General features: G+C 35.4%; 1 protein-coding gene across 12 annotated transcripts in view; it reads right to left on the reverse strand.

Annotated features, from left to right (window-relative positions):
• PPHLN1 (periphilin 1) overlaps positions 1-20127 on the reverse strand; it is a 111203-nt gene that overhangs the window by 67999 nt on the left and 23077 nt on the right. For all 12 annotated transcript variants that reach the window (XM_036236576.1, XM_036236571.1, XM_036236575.1 and 9 more), the window contains one exon: positions 19626-19687. In XM_036236576.1, the coding sequence (XP_036092469.1) occupies positions 19626-19687 (62 nt within the window). The remainder of the gene's footprint in view (positions 1-19625; positions 19688-20127) is intronic.

Raw genomic sequence — 20127 nt, forward strand, 5'->3', positions numbered from 1 at the left:
GCTTGCTTGTTATGTTAACCAGGGTGTGGTAATCTGCTCAAAGATATGTTAATGGCCAACTTCAGTTTCTGTAATCTGCTTGCTTGTTATGTTACCCAGGATGTGGTAATCTGCTCAAAGATATGCTAAGGGATAACTTCCGCTTCTGTAATCTGCTTGTTTTATGTTAACCAGAATGGTTCAAGGCTTTATAAACTGCCTCTTTTAGGAGCTCAGGACTGATCTCCTCTAACCCTGCATGGTAGAGTCAGTAGCCAACCAGCTAATAAAGGCTCATAATTCATCTCAATTGGCTCCATGGGTCTTAGATTTGATCATGCAACAACATTTGGAGGCCCTAGTGAGATTTCTCCAGAGGGAGAGATCTCCTAAGACCCACGACCCCAGCCACCTTGGGCAAGGACCTGCCCCATCCAGGAGACGGCCATTGCGAGACGTTCCTCAGCCCGGGACACCAGGCAGACTCGCCCAGGAGGGCAGGTGGACGAAAGGTTCAATTCTATAACAATTGGGCACGAGCCATCTGGAGCAGCTTCACTGGTATGTCAGACTGCACTACAGGTATCCAGGTTTCTGGGTATCTGTCTGTCGGTGGGCCCTAAGGGGAACTAGTGGAAGGCTGGATGCAGCAATACTTTCCTAGTTCGGTCAAGGCCTGAGACATCAGACTTGACCTCAGGTTTATGGGTATGCTAGCATTTTGTGTTTTGTATTGTGTCTGCCTGCCTGGACTGGTCGAAAGTACTGTTTTCCTTAGGTCTGGCCTCTGTGGCCCCGTCCGACTAGACTCTGGGTCAGTGGCTGATCCTAGCCCTGGTTTATTTGGCTTTCGTGGGGATTTTCTCTTTTCTTGCCTGTTTTTACTAACATGGGTCAGGCTTCTTCCTCCAATCGTCCCACCCCCATTCAGGGCCTCCTTAACCATTTTAAGAATTTCAGGAGACGAGCCTAAGCCTACGAAGCTAGTGTCACTCCCTTCGACCTTCAGAGGTTCTGCCAGTTAGATTGGCCCGTATTTGGAACAGGGTGGCCATCAGAGGGGTCACTCAACCTGCAAACAGCCTTTCAGGTGTGGAATATTATCTCCAGTAATCACAGGCTTCTTTTAAAACAGTACAGAAAGGTTTAAACTGGAATTTGTGGGCAGTGGGGATGCCCTGAAGATTCTGATGGCAGTGACTTCCATCTAATGTGCGCTTTCGGTGTCCCTAGCAGTGTGCTAGGTGCTTTGCGTTGCTGCGGCATTTAACTTTTGACAACGTTCTTTCGTTCAGTGGTTCAGCACCTGTCATGTGCCTGATGCATAGTGGGAGGGTGCTAGCTGTTTTTTATTCTTGTTTTGCAGATGAGGAGACTGAGGTACAGAAAGTTCAAATAATTTTCCCAGTGATGGAAGTGAGTTTATTTTTGATATTGAAAATACAAGAGTTGAAGAAGCTAATAGGGGCCCGTTGGGCTAACCCTTCTTTATATTTTAGATTAGAGCAATTAGAGCGGGGAAGAGCAGTAGGAAAATAGTTATGTAAATAGGGATTAAAAGCAAAAATGTCATTGAAAGCTAGTGAAGGGATGAATGTACATTTGTATTGGAGATTTGGGTCTAAAGAGTGACTAAACAAATTTGATGAAAGGTTCACAAAGTATCTGTAAGGCAGAATTCTAAATAATAAAGTCTCCTTTCTAACTAGTTCTTCAGTTTAAGTTAGAATTTATTTTTATAGGAAAATAAATTTGTAAAAGAGCTCTGCTTTAATTGATTTAGATCCAAATGTTTTGTTATGTTTTGTTTTATCAAGTCTGCATGATCTAAGATAATCTTTGGTAATAAGGATAGTATAATGTTGTAGGTTAAGTAAAAATAAGTATGTCTTCAAGTTGTCAGACACAATTTTATTCTACCAGTGTTTACTGGTCAAATAAGTTTATGCTATTTCTACTAGTTGTCTAAGATTTACCATATTTTTAAAAATTGTACTCTACTAAGGTTTTTCCATATAGTCATATTTACCTTTGAAATCTTTTATCACTTTGGTTAAATAGATAACTAAGTATTGTTTCATAGTGACTTGTGATCCTATTTAATCAGGTGATCAAACCTTGTGACATTATGACAAATTTCCCAACATAAAATCTAAATGGGATCTTTTGTTTTATCTCAAAGTAACTTTGAGACTTCCCAGAGGGCACCTGGAAAATCTCAAAGGTTTGGTTTTGCCACTTTGTAAAAGAGAAATGTTAAGCTAATTCAGTCTATTTGATATATTAAATTATATGGGAAGCATTGTCAAGTAATAAATGATGCTTAACCTTCTTTAGGTTATATTTTTATGAATATATGTTACTAATACAAGTGTTTCAGAAATTGTTCCTAGAAATCTGTCAATATCTTTGCTCCTTGTATAATAGTATCAGTCATAATTTCAGTTATCATAAATTGTATGTCATAAATATCAAGAATGGACCTGACTATTCAGAAACGAATGGCTTATAGAGAAGAAAAGGGCATGGCTCTGATTTGGGCCATGACAGTAAAACTATTACAATAATTAGATAGCTATGATTTGAGTGAATATGTGGTCTTGATACTGAAATTGGAATTTTGGATAACAGGAAAGATCTGTATAAATGGAAACATCAAAACCCTTCTTTCTCAGAGAAACCACGGGAACTAATTTCTCCTTTGGAAACTATCTTCTTTACTCATCAGCCACCCTGGGATGACTGCCAGCAGCTCCTCCAGGTCCTTTTTACCTCAGAGGAATGAAAGCAGATCCTCCGAGAAGCTGCCAAAGCTGTGTTAGAGCCGAATGGGCAGCCCGCCACTGATCCTACTCATGTCCATCATGTCCTTCCGAATATCTGTCTACCCTGGGACCCCAACACTGAACAAGGTAAGGAGGCTCTCAAATGGTATTGCAAGCTTCTGCTCCAGGGCCTCCAGTCTGCCGCCTGACAACCCACTAACTTATCTAAGGTAAGCGAGGTTATCCAAACTAAGGATGAATCACTGGTGGCATTCCTGGAACAACTCTTGAGTCGTACCGGTTATATACCCCTATTGACCTGGAGGACCCTAGTAATAGGAGGGCTGTGAATTTAGCCTTTGTCAGTCAGTTGGCCCCAGATATTAGAAAGAAACTGTAGAGGATGGAAGTGTTTGAAGGAAAAAAACCTGTCTGAGGTGGTCGAGATAGCCCAAAGAGTATTCAACAATAGAGATGAGGTAGATATAGCACAGACTAAGAAGATGACCAAGATCTTGCTTGTGACCATGCAAGGAGCCCAGCCAAAGGGACCACCAGAAAAAGGCAGAGGCTGAGAACAGGCACCCAGGGCGAACAATGGATCCAGGAGAGTCAGGTTAAAGAAGGACCAATGAAGAATTAGGAAGAAACACTAGCCCTTCTTGAGGCAATTTGGCTGCCAAAGAAAGTGGTAATCATCCATTGCTGAGGGCACCAGAACTCGGGCTCTGAGGTAGAACAAGGCAACTCCTTCGCTGATGAGACAGCAAAGGAGGCTGCCCAAAAACCAGTGGGGACAACTGACATTCTGCTGGCTCTACCGCCCAGGGTGCTAACAGACACCTCTACCTGCACATCAGGAGAAGTTGAACCATGCAACAAGCTGGGAGGCAAAGAGGAATCTACTGGGTGGGTTAGGTTCCCAGATGGCCGCATTGTAGTACCTGAGCCCTTGAGCCAAGACTTTATAACCCAGGTTGACCCAAAGCACTCCTTGGGAAGAATCAAGTTAACTGAACTGTTGAAAAAGAGACTTACATTCTGGGGCTGCAACGAATGGCCAAACAGGTATCAGCCCGGTGCCATATCTCCTCTAACCCTGCATGGTACAGAGTGTCAGTAACTGGCCGGCTAATAAAGGCTCATAATTCATTTCAATAGACTCCATGGGTCTTAGATTTGATCACACCAGAATAATTAGGAGTAAGGTGATTATCAGGCAAATAGAAGGAGAAGAGTGTAACTTTTACTAAGAATAGGGCATTATAAGATTAAACAATAAGAAATTTGCTACAGCAAGATAGTAATGAAAGTTCAGCATACATAGGGACAAATTAAGACAACAATGACTAAAAAGAGGAGAATTCAAAGATTCAAATTCGCAAAGGGGAATGGAGATAAGCCACACACAGAAGAAAATGGAATACACACACACACACACACACACACACACACACACACACACACACACACACACACACAACTATCCTTTATTTATTTGTAATGGTAACCACACACCAAAGATTCAGAACTGAAGATATAACATAAAACAAGAAAGACCAGAGGAAAAAAACCCACAAAAGCCAACCGAAATAAAGAAAACAGAAACACAAGGACAAGGAAGCAATGGAAACACCGAGCTACCAGAAAGTAAAAGATGAAATGGCTATAAGACCTCATATTTCAATAATCATCCTAAATGTAAACGGATTGGACTCACCAATAAAAAAGCACAGAATTGTAGATTGGATCAAAAAACAAAACCCAACCATATGCTGCCTCCAGGAGACACATCTAAGCTCTAAAGACAAAAATAGATTCAAAGTGAAAAGATGGAAAATGATATTTCAAGCAAATGGCATTCAGAGAAAAGCGAGGGTAACGATACTAAAATATCAGGTGAAATAGACTTCAAAATAGAAAAAATAAAGATATGGAGGGACACTTCATAATGATAAACACAATCATACACCAAGAAGACATAACACTTATTAATATCTATTCCCAATCAGGGAGCCCTGAAATATGTAAAGCAATTACTAAAAGAACAAAAGGGACAAACAGACCAAAACACATGCATAGTGTAGGGGACCTTAGTACCCCGCTGTCAGATCATCCTAACAGAAAATCAATACGGAAATAAGATCTTTAAATGATATTAGACCAATAGGACATAATTGACATTTGCAGAGCCTTCCATCCCAAAACAGCTGCTTATACATTCTTCTCTAGTACACATGGAACATTCTAAAGGATTGACCCCATACTGGGACACAGATACCTCAACAAATATAAGAGGGTTGAAATCATACCAACCATATTCTCTGATCATAATGCTTTGAAACTAGAGATCAACTGTAAGAAGAAAGCAGAAAGAATCACAAATATGTGGAGATTAAACAACATACTACTAAAGAATAACTGGATCTGAGAAGAAATAAAAGAATCGATCTACCATATGATCCAGCAATCCCTCTACTGGGTATTTACCCCAAAGACGTGAAAACCCATATCCAAAAAGATATTTGCACACCAATGTTCATAGCAACATTAGTCACAGTGACCAGGACATGGAAGCAACCGAAGTGTCCTATGACAGATGATTGGATAAAGAAGCTGTGGTACATATATACAATGGAATATTACTCAGCCATAAGAAGAGATGAAATACTGCTATTTGCGACAACATGGATGGACCTCGAGGTAATCATGCCAAGTGAAATAAGCCAGATAGAGAAAGTTGAAAACCACATGATCCCATTATATGTGGGATATAAACCTAAAAGCAAGAAATGAATAGGACAAACAGAGACTAATGTACATGAACTATAGACTAGTGGTTACCAGAGGGTAGGGAGGAGCAGAGAGGTGGGGGGGGGGGGGGCGGGAAGGGACTCAAATATGTGGTGACAAAGAAATCTAACTATGGGAGATGAGCACACAGTGTAAAACTATATATGTGCCTTACTGTTAAAGTGTACAGCTGAAACTTACTGGATTCCATTAACCAATGTCACCATAAAAAAAAATAATTTTTTTAATACTAAAAAAAAAAGGAATAAGGAAACTAGTGCCATTGCATTGTAACCACTAAAATCAACTCTGTCTTTCCCACGACCAGAATAAACTACCAGGAAGAATCTGTGCAGAAAAACAAGGTGCAAAGGTGTGTGTATGCATGACCTTCTGTCAAACATTTTTGTGATTAATACACTGAAAATTGAAAAAAAAAAGATGTTTGCGCCACATCTTGTTATATAAGATGTCAAGCACTGCTCAAACCACTCTTGATAAGTTTTTTACAAAGAAATAAAACTCTTTAATTCTCAATGTTTTTTATGTCTTAAATTACAGCATACTAAATGAATATTAGTTTCGTCATCTTTCATTTCCCTACATATTTCCAGTTGATGGAGTTCAATGTTTTGACCAAAAAAAATTTTTAAGTCATAACTGTAACTTTCCCATTGACTATGAAGACTGCTTTAGATCAGAATAATAATTACCTTTGGGGAGGAAAAAGAAAGTAATTCAGTAGGGCATAAAGTAACTTCTGGAATGCAAATGATGTTCTATTTTGTAATGTGAATTGTGATTACTTATGTTAAGTCATTGAGCTGTACACCTTAATTTGTGTGCTTTATGTTAAAAAGGAAGTTATTTACTTCTAAAAATGTGATATGTATATACATAGCTTCTTATTTAACATGATCTGAAAGGATTTTGAAGAAAATGAACTGAACTTCTTACTTTGAAAAAGAATTTTCATTCTTAATATTTAAGGAAATAACATTTTGTAAAACTAAGTACCGTCTGAAAATCATTAATACATCTTAATGATTTCTTTTGAACATTCAAATAGCATAGCATTACTTGACAAGCCCTAGCGGAGTCAGCTTTGTCAACTTCAGACACTAACATGTCAGGTTATCTTTTCAGAGGATTTACTAAGAAATCAGTGCAACATGATTAGAATCCTCCAACTCAGGAAATTCTCTCTGCAAAGGCAAATCTTCCAATATGTCTTGACCAATAAATCGTCTAAAATATATTTTTGTTATTTTTCCATTATTCTGAAAAATGCTATACTTTAACACAATCTTAATCTAAAACATTATTTCCAAATATGATGATTATCTTCACCCAATCTGCTGAAAAAGTCAGTGAACAGATTCAAAGACAATCTTTTCTAAACAAAACATTTAAAAAAATAATCTTTTATAATAAAAAATAAAATTTAAAGATGTTTTTGTTCCCAAGTTTCTCTTAAGTCTTTGGTGCCTGCTACTATACCTATGCAACTAAACACTAGCAGATGACTAATGAATAAACACAAAATAATTAATAGAAAAATTTTAAGTTGTCCTTTATCCTTAGTTTAACAGCTTGTATTTCCATGCACTCACTCATGTCTTTAATTCTGTATTACATATGGAAAGATGTTTTCTATTTCAATTTTTGACATACCACTTAAAAAATATTTGTATGTAAGAGTTCAAGCCAAAGGCTCACCTCAATTTCTGCTACTTGAACAAAATACCACTACATTTAAGAAATACTTTTATGTTCAAAAATATAGAACTAAATAACTCTAGCTCAACTGTTGAAAAAAAATCTAGAAAAACTAGACAAAATGTTTTTTAGCAATCTGCTCAGAGTCATCAGAGCTAAGAATTCAGTAAAGAACTATAGAACCAAACTGCAAGAGAAATAGGAAGGCCAGAGAGCTGTGCCTCTATTTGGGGGGCTGCTTTTCCTTTTATTTATCTGCCAATTTCAGAAGCAGCAGCTGAGTAGATGAAAAGCTAAGAAATAAATTTTAATAGCTTCAAAGGATTAAGATATAGTCTGGATCTTACCAAGGAGGGTTGAAACCCTGAAGGTCCACAAAATAAGAGCAGGGTGAACCTCGCTTCATGTGACTGGAATTCCTTAAGGTGATCCTGGATTGCTAACAACTCTAACCCCGTTTTAAATACATAGTAGAGGTTTCTGTTTTCCTGACCATTAATTAAGATTCCTTAAACTTACTGCAGATGTAAAGTCCCATTTTTAACAGGAAAATTTATGTATTTAAATCACATGAAATACATTTAAGGTAGACATTCTTAAACACAGAACTGTTTCCTGAACTGTACAAATTAAATCAAGGTTGCATATATAACTGTCAGTGAATCTTTAAAAAGTAAAACAAATCTCTGTAGATCATTACTTTTCTCCAAAAAAATTAAAAGGGAAAAATCAACTGATAGAAATATCACAACTCTATTTATACTATTTTTCTTTAAAAATATATTAGTCCCAACACTCATGATTAGCTACAAAATTCAATCAATATTAACTAGTATAATTTTCTTTGTGCAAGTACCATCCTGATTTGTAAAAAATTTTAAAGAAAGAATTTTGTTTGTTTTAACAATGACCTTGAAGCATGCTGAATAAAGCAACAAGATACTGAAAACTTAGGCGCATTTTTAATGCTATTCTATAAGTCACGGGGTAAAACTGCACTGCAAGCAACACAAAAATTCCATTTACCATACAAAGAAAACTTACATTAAAAGCCCTCAAACTTTAAAGTTTTTAGCTATGCTGAAAATGAGGATATCAACATATACGATATAATGGGTTCAATACAATGAATTATCAGACAAATCAAAAAGAGCAATTGGAGAAATGTAAATAATAGTACTAGAACACTTACTATAAAGCCTTGGGGAGGGGGAACACCCATATTTAACTGAAATGATGCTTTTTATTTTCAAAAAAGTATGTAACTTGAGAGTTAGGACAGCACCTTCAGCGGTATCACAAACATTTCAGCCATAATGCTGGGCGCATACAAGAGGCAAAGTCACCTGGAGAATGGAAGATGGAAGAACTAATACCCTACAATGCACTGTTTCTCAAAATGTCTTGAAACCATCTGCACTGTTTTTGAAAGCAGACTTATGAAGATCAGGATTCTGCCCTGTTAATACAAACCTACGAGGTAATTCCAGCTTCTCACACCAGTCAAATCAGACAAGTTGTTACAGACTCCTCAGTTTCAGCAGATGCATGTTTACTACTTAAGAATAAAATTCAATACAGGAGGAGGCAAGGATATAAGAAGGGAGAGAAAGAAAGCATTTTTCTTATCTGAGACCTCACTTTTCTTTCCTTCCCACATCCAACATGCACAAATATTCTACACAAAATACTGACTACTTCATTTCGAGGAAACATGAATGTCAGAAAAAAATTAAGATTTTGGGAATCATTTTGAGAAAACAGTTTAGTATCTAGTAGAGCAAACTGAAGAAAACGTTAAGTGCAGATCTCAAATACTTTGTTTAAAATGTGGAAACAAGAGAACTAGGGTATCTTTAATACCTAAAACAATATCTATTGTTATGGAGGTAAGATATGCTTAAATTTCTATTAACAAAAATATCACAAATGTAATATTGAGTCACTACACAAAAGAAGTCTACCTAACCACCATGAAATAGTCTAAGGAAGGCATCCCAGGGTAAAAGACTTTGCTTCATGCAATTATCCAAGAATCTAGATTGACCACTCTATTTCAAAATGTGACTTCCAAGGTTATGGTTTTGCTGTCATTCCATTTCAGGGCCCACCCTGCAACATGGGAAAAGGTAAAGGTGTGTGGAAGAACACGTGTAGAAGTACAACTCTTACTTATATTACATTGAAGATAAATTAGTCACACGGTCACACCTAGCTGGAAGGAAGGCTGGGATAAGTAGTCTACCTGTATGTGACTAAGATGTGCGGAGAAGTAGAAGTCTTTTCAATAAAGATGTGTTTCATTTCAATGAAAAGTTTGGAATTCCCAAGTGAAAATGTATCTAACAGGCAGTTGGATGCAGAAATGTTAAGCTCAGAGAAGAAGCCAAGGGTATAAATATATATCTGTCCATCATTAGTAGCAAACAGTGTTTCACAAACTTCAGACTGCAAGTCCCTCTGCATCATAATCATGCAGACAGCTTGTGAAAACTACAGATCCCAAGTCTCCACTTACTGAATCATAATCTATTGAGATGAAACATGAAAATAAGCATTTTTAATGATTCTTATTAACACAAGTTTTAGAAACATATGTAAAGGGAGTAACTGCTATCAAGGATGATATTGAAGTTATCAGAATTGACAGAAAGTGCCAAGAAGTCACTGTGACTATGATCCTGTGGCTTCTGGACTACTGTTACTCCATATTACCTTTTAAACCATGTTCTCAAGTCTTGCCTCACATGAAAATGTCTGATGAGCTTTTAAAACACTGATGCTCAGACTCTACCCAAGCCCAATTAAATCAGTCCTTGAAAGGTGAAGACCAAGAATCAGGATTTTTTTAAAATAAATTTATTTATTTGAATTAGTTTCAAGTATACGGTATATTGGTTAGACATCTATAGTATTCATGAAATGACCCCAATTCAGAAATTTTAAAAAACACTTTCACCTAATTCAGAGTACAGCCAGAGTTGAAAACCACTGTATTAGACAAGCTGCCATTATATACTCTTCATTTCAGAGTTCCATTGTTTCCCTACTCCAGAGACTGTAAACTTGGGTTTTAACTAGCTATGAATGCTGAAAACTCAAGAGTTTAACATTTTAAAAATCTGGATTTCTGACTTCTTTTGAAGCAAGCCATGATAGGCTTAGATTCTCAATAGCAAAGATCACCTGGTACCAAATAGCAGCTGCTGCACTTTGATCCTCGGCATTTGTTTACATTCCCTGACTGGCCACTGTAGGTACATGAGAAATTCCCACTAATAGAGAAGGATAGTATCACCACAGATAAACGAATATATTAACTGTTTACCTATAAGTATTATAGTCTTTTATGCTTAATAACTGTATTTGTATATACTTAAGTAACAAAATATAGTAATGAGTTGATCTTGTAAATTTTTTCACATCTTCAGCCTCTTCATAAACCTATCCCATCCAACTTCCTTTAACTGAAATCTGTTGGAACACAAATATAGGTTTCCCCTGCTATCTGAAAGTAAAGCATTACTATTAAAACTTTTGTACACCACAATATAGCATAAAGTGAAAAAGCAACTGCCATTAATTATCTATGAAAAAATTTTTGTATGTTCCCAGACCCAAAATTCAATGTATGCACAATGTCTTTATTTGTTCTCAACAATCGAAGTGCTTAATTATGTCCAGTTTTATGCTAAGGATAATATCCTTATGAGTTCTCTTAGGCTTTCCTGATACCTTAGGACACATACATCTTGCTAACAGATGCACAAAATTAATTGAGAGAAAGCACAGAAGCTGACTGACACAGTTCAAAGCCACGGTGGTATGAAGCTGAGATGCTGAGTATGGTTGTGGGGAAAGAGCTTGGCAGGGCCAGTCTGTTGCTTGGGGTGTGTGCTGCCTCTATAATGACTCGCTGTAAAACAAATGCTGAATGCTAATTTGGCATTTCACCTTTTTTATAAAAGTGAAAATCCTCTTCGATTTCTTTCGGTTAGAGAAAACACCTACTAATGTAGGTCTTTCATAAAAGCAGGAAATATCCGTACTGCCTCCCCTTCCACTTTTGGGCAATAGGTGCACACTGATAACTCTGCCTCAAGGTCTAAGGTATATGGGACATAGGATTCTGTTCTAAACCCTCCATCCTCTAAGAAAAGGGGAAGAGAGCCCAACGAACTCCTTATTTAAATTCATGCTATCCCACTATAACCCCACATCATCCCTATTACCAACCTTTTGGTAACTTTCCTAGATTTCCTAAAGCCTTTAAGCCTATAATGAAAGTCTGAACTATAACACATCCTTACCCACACCATGGGTGACTTTCAAAATTCATATGCATAATCTGTGCAATGTTGTAGCAAGTCCTTGACTACCTTCTACTTCTTCACAATACTTTAGCCACACGCTTAAATCCTAAACCTTGCCACTCATCATACAGAGGTGCTCTTCATCACAATCCAATCCCACAGTCTTATTACAATGTCTTTTCTCACTCCTACAACTCCATAGATACATTTTAGTCTTCCATATTTTCTAGCAATCCATGAACCCCATCCTGGCTTCACTTATTGTCCTTCCAGCTTAAATTATAGTATTTGAACCACTCTATGAATAACATCTTCCTGGCAATCCTGATACACTGTTCTAGTCCAACCAAAGCCCAAATTAATTCTGAAATCTGTGATTTCTTCACTGGTATAGTTGTATTGTCATATGTAGAGAAATTACACAAGCCTACAGATTGGCCCCTCTACACATACACAGTCTCTACCTTCCATTGTGCCTTCAATTCTACTAACATTTTTATTTATCATTAGTGAGCTCAATCTTCCATTCACTCAGCAACTATTCTATACCCTGATAATTCTCCCAAAGCACTCTAACCTAACACCAAGCCTTTCACCCTCAATGAGTTACTTAAGTTCTTCAGGCATGAACCACCTCAATTGCCAACCCAGATCCCCTCTCCCCTAATTTGCCTTCATTTGTCCCATTCCTAATTTCATCCTTCCTTTCTTGATATATCCTCCGTGCCCTATGCCCGTTAAAAATTAGCCCTTCAATCAATGGTCTTCATCCTGGTCCTCATTTACCTTGCTGCCTGTATCCCTTTTCTGCCTGTATTTTCAAACTCTCTTTCCTTTCAACCTAACAATATGCTCAATTCACTGATTACCTTAAAAAAAAAAAAAAAAGAAAATTTTAGACATTATATCTTTAGCCAGTGTCCTTCTCCAGTTAATAGCATTCCCTACTTTCCATATCAGTTAAGTATTTTTTAAAAAGTTATCCACTCAGGTTGAATCTACCCCCTCACATTTCATTCATCCTGACGTAGCCAAACTCGAGATATTTTTAATCGTTCTATTACTGGTACAGTCAGCTGCATTAGACATTGGTGACCCCTAATATTGTTTAAAAATTTTATTTTCTACCACTTCCTTGGACAATCCCAATATTGAATGCAGCTCCTCCCTTGAAACCATTCCTCCAGTACTGATAATCTCAGATAATGGTATTATTATATACACAATAAACAAAACTGAGAATCCAAATAGTTCCTTCTTTATTCCCACATCTAACAACAACATCTTGTTAATTTTTCACTTCCTAAGCATTTATCAAATTTAGCATTTTTTCTACATCCCAAACTCCCCTCCCCCAACTCAGATGTTCATGATCTCTTCTATCTCCGGTGCCATCTTTTAAAGTCACCCTCTATACTGAAGACAAAATAAACACTTTGACTGAGCTATCTTAGCCCCTCTATCCCTATCAGGTTAAACATTTTTAATAGCTTTCCACTACTAACAGAATAAAATCCAGACTTCTTAGTTAATAGTTTAGTCCACAATTCTCTGGCTCATACATAATCATCTATAACTATTGCTATACATAATGCTTTCTATGGCTTTGCTCAAGCTCTTCCCTTTGTAAGAACATGTTCCCCTTTATCCTTCTTCTAGTCAACTTATTTTTCCTTCAAGTTCTGTTCATGTTATCCACTCCTACAGGAAACTTAAGAAAACCCCAGCACAGGATAAGTGTGCTTCTTTATTTTCCTTCCTCTGGCACTTCATGCACCTTCACATGTAATGCATATTATGTTACCTACTTGTATCTTTGTTTCACTCACTAGACTGTAAACTACTGATATGAGCACAGTGGCCTGCACATAGTAAATATTCCATAAACATTTATACCACTGAACTAAACCAAAAAAAAAAATGATTTGTATATTTTTATGTCAAACAGTATATCACCTAAGATAGAATTGCTGTAATGAAATTAAAGATTAAATCTATTTTTAAAAAATATCGGTAAGTATGAAATACTGAATCAAATTAAATTTTCCAAATGTGAATACAGAAAGAAAAAAAACAGTATTTAAAAATAAAATATACTGGCCAGTTGGTGACACTCTTGGTCCATATGTTTAGATATTATATAATACTTTAAATCAGTTCCCACCCTAAGATTTATTCTAAAATCTCATAACTACAGGAAGAAAAAATGACTATGTAAAAACAACCTCATTCTGTCTAAATCAATAACCCTTAGTAAAAAGTATGACGTTCCCTGAATATAAAATGAAATAAATTCTAATATATTCTGAATTTCATCAATAAGTATGTTTTAAACAAAGAAATAATACAATTACTGTAAATACAGAACCAAGATAAGTAGGTGATGATATACTTGAAATGTAGATAAATTACCATGTCTCTAGCTCTATTAAATAAGAAAAGGATCACACTCAGAAAAGGGTGGTGGTGGGGGGGGGGAGGGTTGGAGAGGAATAGATTTTGCATGAGGATGATAGAAAATGTGACACATTCTCTTTCTCTGTTACCTGTTATTTAATACAGTTGCTTCCAATAATTCCACACTCCCATTAGTAAAATACATTTAAATATGAACTAATATATGTATGCTGGATTTATAAATTACATACTGTGCTACAACATGAAATACATAAAACGGAATGTGAAAAAAGAGAAATTATAAATAGAAAGTTCCACTGCCCAGGAATAGGCCTGTGAAAGACAGGGTAAAAGTACGGCAACGAAGCAGCAGCCAGTGATAACAACCTGCAAAAGAAAGGTGCTGAAGAGAGTGAGAAGAAAGACTCTTGGGGTCAGAAGATTAACTACATAATGGAATGTGAGGACATACACTGTCAAAAATTCTTTGCTCATACATATGTGGATTTATTTCCGGGCTCTCAATTCTGCTCCATTGGTCTGTGTGTCTGTTTTTCTGCCAATATCATGTTGTTCTATTTATAAGAAAATCCAATTTTAAATGGGCCAAAAACTTGAATAAACATTTCTCCAAAGAAGACATACAAATGGCCAGCCAATAACCACATGAAATGTTCATCATCACTAGCCATTAGCAAAATGCAAATCAAAACAACAATGAGAAATCACTTCACACTTACTAGGATGGCAATAACAACAACAAAAAGAATATAAGTGTTGGCAAAAATGTGGAGAAACTTGGGCTTCTATATATCACTAGTAGAAATGTACAATAGTGCAGCCACTATGGAAAAGTTCAGTGGTTCCTCAAAGAGCTAAACATCAAATTACTACATGACCTAGCAATTCCATTCCTAGGTATGCACCCAACAAAATTGAAAACAGGAACTCAAAACTACTGATACTTATGCACCAATGTTCACTGCAGAATTACTCACAATAACCCAAATGTCCATTAGGGTATGAACAGATACACAAAAAGTGGTATATACATACAATAGAATATTATTCACCCATAAAAAAGGGATGTTCTGATACATGCTACAACATGGATGAACCTTGAACACATGCTAAGAAAAAGAAGCCCGACAAAAAAGGACAAGTACTGTATTATTCCACTAAGATGAAATACCTAAAATAGGCAAATTCGTAAAAAATGTTTAATGGTGGCTACCAGAGGCTGAAGGTAAGGGGGAATAAGGAATTAATGTTTAACTGGTATAGAGTTTCAGTTTGGGGTGATAAAAAAGTTTTGAAAATAGTGGTAATGGTTGCACAATACTGTAAATGTAATTAATGGCAGTGAACCATGCACTCGAATGAAAATGGCATATTTTATGTTATGGATATTCTACCACACAACAAAAAATTTTTAAACACAGGAGCAATCTTGTAGGGATTCACAGTAGCCAAATTTGGGCATCAAAATAATAATGAATTATATAACACACTGAATAAAATAGTAATCCATTAGTCCACACTGATGTAAAGTTTTTTTTTTTAAGTAGGGAGTAGTGAAGAGAAGAGAAAGCTCTTCACCACAACAGAATGCCTGCATAATAAATATGGAAACAGTCTAATTACAAAATCATCCATTAAAAAGTATCATATTCAAATCAGGCTAAATGGGTGAAAGTGAGAATGAAGTATGGCATAATTATATAATTTCAAAGTATCTCCCATAAAACTTATTAATTTTATGGGAGGAGGCTAACGTCACAGACTCCATCTTAATCAAGTGATAAAGATCAAGGACACTAGTAACGGGACAAATCAAAAACAGGTACAACAGGATACAATAAAAAGAATACAGCATCACTTCTGAGACTGCCCCAGCAAAAAGGCATAACCTAAATCTAATCATGAAGAAACATTAGACAAACCTAAAGTAAGAAACATTCTACAAAGTGTCTGCCCTATATTCTTGCCAAAAAACAGTGAGTCATGAAAGTCAAGGAAAGACTGAGGAATTGTTCCAGATTTAAGAGGTCTACAAAAATATGACCTATGAACTCAAATTAAATCTTTTTACTATAAAGCACATTATTGGGACACTGCTGAAGACATTAACGGGGTCTCTGTAGGGTAACAGGAGTTCTATAATTATTCCTGCAACATTTCTATACATTTTAACAGTTTCAAATAAAACGTTTTAAGTGTTCTAAAATTTAATTTCCACAATACAAAGAATAACTGTATGCCCCACTGATAAAAAGAAAAACACTGACTAACACGGTTTTCCTAATTGTTCAAAAGCTTATTCTCTTACCAATATACACAACTACTCTCTTTGCCTGGTTTATAATACAGTGATTATTTTTTCTAAAACAACAGCTTTTTTACATTAACCAAGTCTTTTAGGTAGTAGCTCTTAAATGAGCCCACTTGATAGGGAACACTTTACAAGCTAGAAAGATGCCAGCCAGTAAAAGCTATAGCTTTTGTGATAGCATAAAATCTGCATTTTGCTGAAGACATCCAGACATCAAGTGAAGATACAGGAAGGTTTTGAAGTAGATGCACTTTCTACTCCACTATGCTGCTTTATTTCATTTTCATAAAAATTGTTTTGTATGTATGTAGGCTTCATGAAAGTGGGAACTTTTTATCCCCAAAGGCTAGAAGAGTACCTGACATATATCAGACACACAATATTTATCACATGAATGGATATATTGTATAGAATGAACTGTATATCCTGATAATAGGGGACATACTTGGTTTCAATGTTATCGTAGTTAGAAAACTGATCAACTAATGGCTAATAAATTTCAAACAGTAGAATAAGAGTACCAGGAACATCCTCTGATCACAGAATAATTAGAATATCTCAGAATCACCATAAAATTGCTATATATTAGAATCAATGGGATACAATTACAGCAATGCTAAAAGGAAACATCGAAGCTACTTATACTAATAAAAAAGAAAGAAAAACTAAGATGAATATCCAAATTAAAATTTTAGATTTTTTTAAAAAAATGAAAACTGAAGTATTATAGACTTTTAAAAGTCAAACTGAGAACATCTACAAAAATTTAAAATACATATGCCCTTTGACCCAGAAATTCTACTTTCTGGCAATCAATCTCATAGAAACTGAAGTACTGTTTCATAAAGACATTATGTACTCAAATTTATTGTAACGCTGTTTTGTACTGAAAACAGTCAATATTCATCAATAGGTGAACAGCTATATTATACCATGAAACATTACTTGGTCATTAAAAAGAATCTAATTAAAAGTTAAACCAAATAACTTGGAAGGATTTCCACATGTCTCTGAATTAGAAATGCAGTTTAGAGAAAAGCATGTATAACATGATCTCATTAACAACAATCGAATACCCTAAATTTTTAAAAACATAGAGAATATATACCAAGCTGTTAACATGGATGTGGTGACTAGGAGTCACAAATATGATTTATATAATTTATGTAAAATTATACACACATAGAGGAAAATGTAAAATGCTAAAAAAGACAGAAAGAGAGGATAAAGAGAAACTGTTATTTAAAAACACTGAAATAAACCTAAAAACTGTTTATTTGGGGGAAAATATAAACCATTAGCTAATCTAATCAAAAAGGTTTGAGTATTTTTTTGGGGAGGAGGAGACAGTTTTGATTTTCATATTTACATCTTTATAATACCTGATATTCACTTTGAGATACCAGGTTTCCAATTTCACGTTATTTTCAAATGGATAGCAGTTCGTCCCAGCACTATTTATTGATGAGTTCTTTCCTCATCTTATTTGAAATATCACTGTTGCTATATCACAAACTCCTAGACATATCTGGGTTTGCTTCTAGACTCTCTATTCTGTTTCACTTTCTATACTACTATAGCTTTATAAATTTTCATATATAATGTAATGAGTCTTCACATCTTTTTCAAGATTATTTTTGCAATTTGGCTCTTTCCTTCTTCGTATTATTTTTAGAATCAGCTTGCCAATTTCCATGTAAAAAAATCCTGGAATTTAGACTGGTACCATATTGAATTCACATTTGAATCTGAGGAGAACTGATATCTTTATAATACTGTCTCTTCCCAGCCAAGGATGTCACATATATGTTGCTCCCTTTATTCAGGTCTTTTTAAATGTCCTTTAGAGATGACATAATTTCATCTATTTGGTCTCACACACTATCATTAGATTTATTCCTATTAACTCCTTATAGTTTTCATGCTATAGTAAATATTTTTAAATTGTATTTTCTAATTTATGCTACTAGTAGTTGATTTTATTATATTGAGCTTTGCTAATTTCTTAATAGTTCTAATAATGTATAGACTCTCTTGCCTTTTCTGCATATATAATCACATCATCTGTACATAGTTTTATTTCTTTCATTCTCACACTTACACCTCCATTACCATTATGAATAGAAGTCCTGGTGACAGGCATTAGTTCTGATTCCAAAATCAAAGCTTCTAATTTTACCATTCAGTATAGCAAATCCCCATTTATCAGATAAAGAAAATTCTCTTCCATTCTTAGCTGGCTAACAGTTTTTATAATTATTGTTAGTTTTAACACAGTAATTCAATTTTATCAGTATTTTCAGCATCTATTCTACTATTTCTTTTGAAAGAAAAAGTCTGTCATGAGTTCTAAACATCCTTACATATCTGTCATGTATGCCAAATTACAAGATTTAACTATCCACTGATACCGAACAGTTTCTGTAAGTGGTCACATACAAATTAAATAGGTCAAGACCACCAAAGTATATCTACTGTGGGACTTCTCCTTCCCAGGGAAAGGAGGACTGGTTTGCTTTCTTCTTGCTACAAAAGGTACCAAGCTCTTGATCCTGGCTTCCTCATCTAAGGGCATCCTACTGTGTGCATAGCAACCATCTCTGCCCATCACATGACTTTGGTGGTACTTGAGGACAGGGAACCAGTACGACCACATGGATGTCTCTGCTGACTGCAGTGGCTGAAATAATAACTGCCTTCCTCTGGTCCACTGAATCCTGTTGTCTACTTTTGGCACCTAGGATACATTGCGGCAGTTGACTCCTTGCCTATGATGATGTTGGGAGATTACTCTCTGACAGTTCATAAAAGATTTTTAAAAGCCTCCTTTTGTAACTTCTAACACTACCACTGTGAAGTCACTAAAAAAAATAAACTATCACTCTATTGTAGCAGATGCCTCTGTAAGTAACTATAGCTCACAATGATTGAGGTCCTTACAAAATGTTTTTTCTCAAGCAATTGAGAAGATACCTATGATAGGAGATATTCTGTAATGACTCACGTATTATGAAAAAAATGCCTTAAATAAGCAAATATATATCTTAAAATCCATACCACACATTAAGAATAATTTAATAATTTGATATCAATAGTTTAAATATTTTTAATATATATTATAAATTATGAAATGCCTATAGACAGAACACTAGCTATTAATGCTGTTATACTACGTAGACACAAAAAGAATACACTGTTTGTTGCTTTCAAAATTTTAAATCCTAATAAAAAAAATTTCATCTATGTACCCTGATGTTAGATTTTAACAACAGATATCTCAGTGAGTCAAGTATCAAAGCAGTTATATTATTATTTTAATCTTTTTACCTGTATTCAGGCTGACGACTTCCAGAATGATCATCTCTTGTCCACTTATAGCTAGATTCATCCTGTAAAATAAAAAAGTTACTTAGATGTTTGTTTACATTATTTTGGTCAAGTAGGATATATCTAACAGTACTACTGGAAATCAGTCTCTAAAACCAAATTAATGGGGCAAAAATATCTTTCTAAATTTCTCAGAACTTAAAAGGAATAAAATAAAGATGATACAAATTATCCATTTCAACAACTAATTTAATAAACTGAGAACCTGTGGTAGGATTTATCTCTATGAAAATGCTTAAAATATTTCTTTGGTGGGCCCTCCCGAGCCTTATTGCCAAAGACATACTCCAACATAACAATAGCTAAGGGCTGGTCAAGAACAAAGGCTTAATTTAAATTTAATCAAGCATATGTTCCTCTACCTTGAAGTTCTCATCAATTTTCAGATGCAAGCCCAATGAAGAATATGCTATGTTCCCACTTTTCTCCTTCAAGTTTTTTT

The sequence above is a fragment of the Rousettus aegyptiacus genome, unplaced genomic scaffold, assembly GCF_014176215.1.
Source record: "Rousettus aegyptiacus isolate mRouAeg1 unplaced genomic scaffold, mRouAeg1.p scaffold_m13_p_2, whole genome shotgun sequence".
Lineage (NCBI taxonomy): Eukaryota > Metazoa > Chordata > Mammalia > Chiroptera > Pteropodidae > Rousettus > Rousettus aegyptiacus.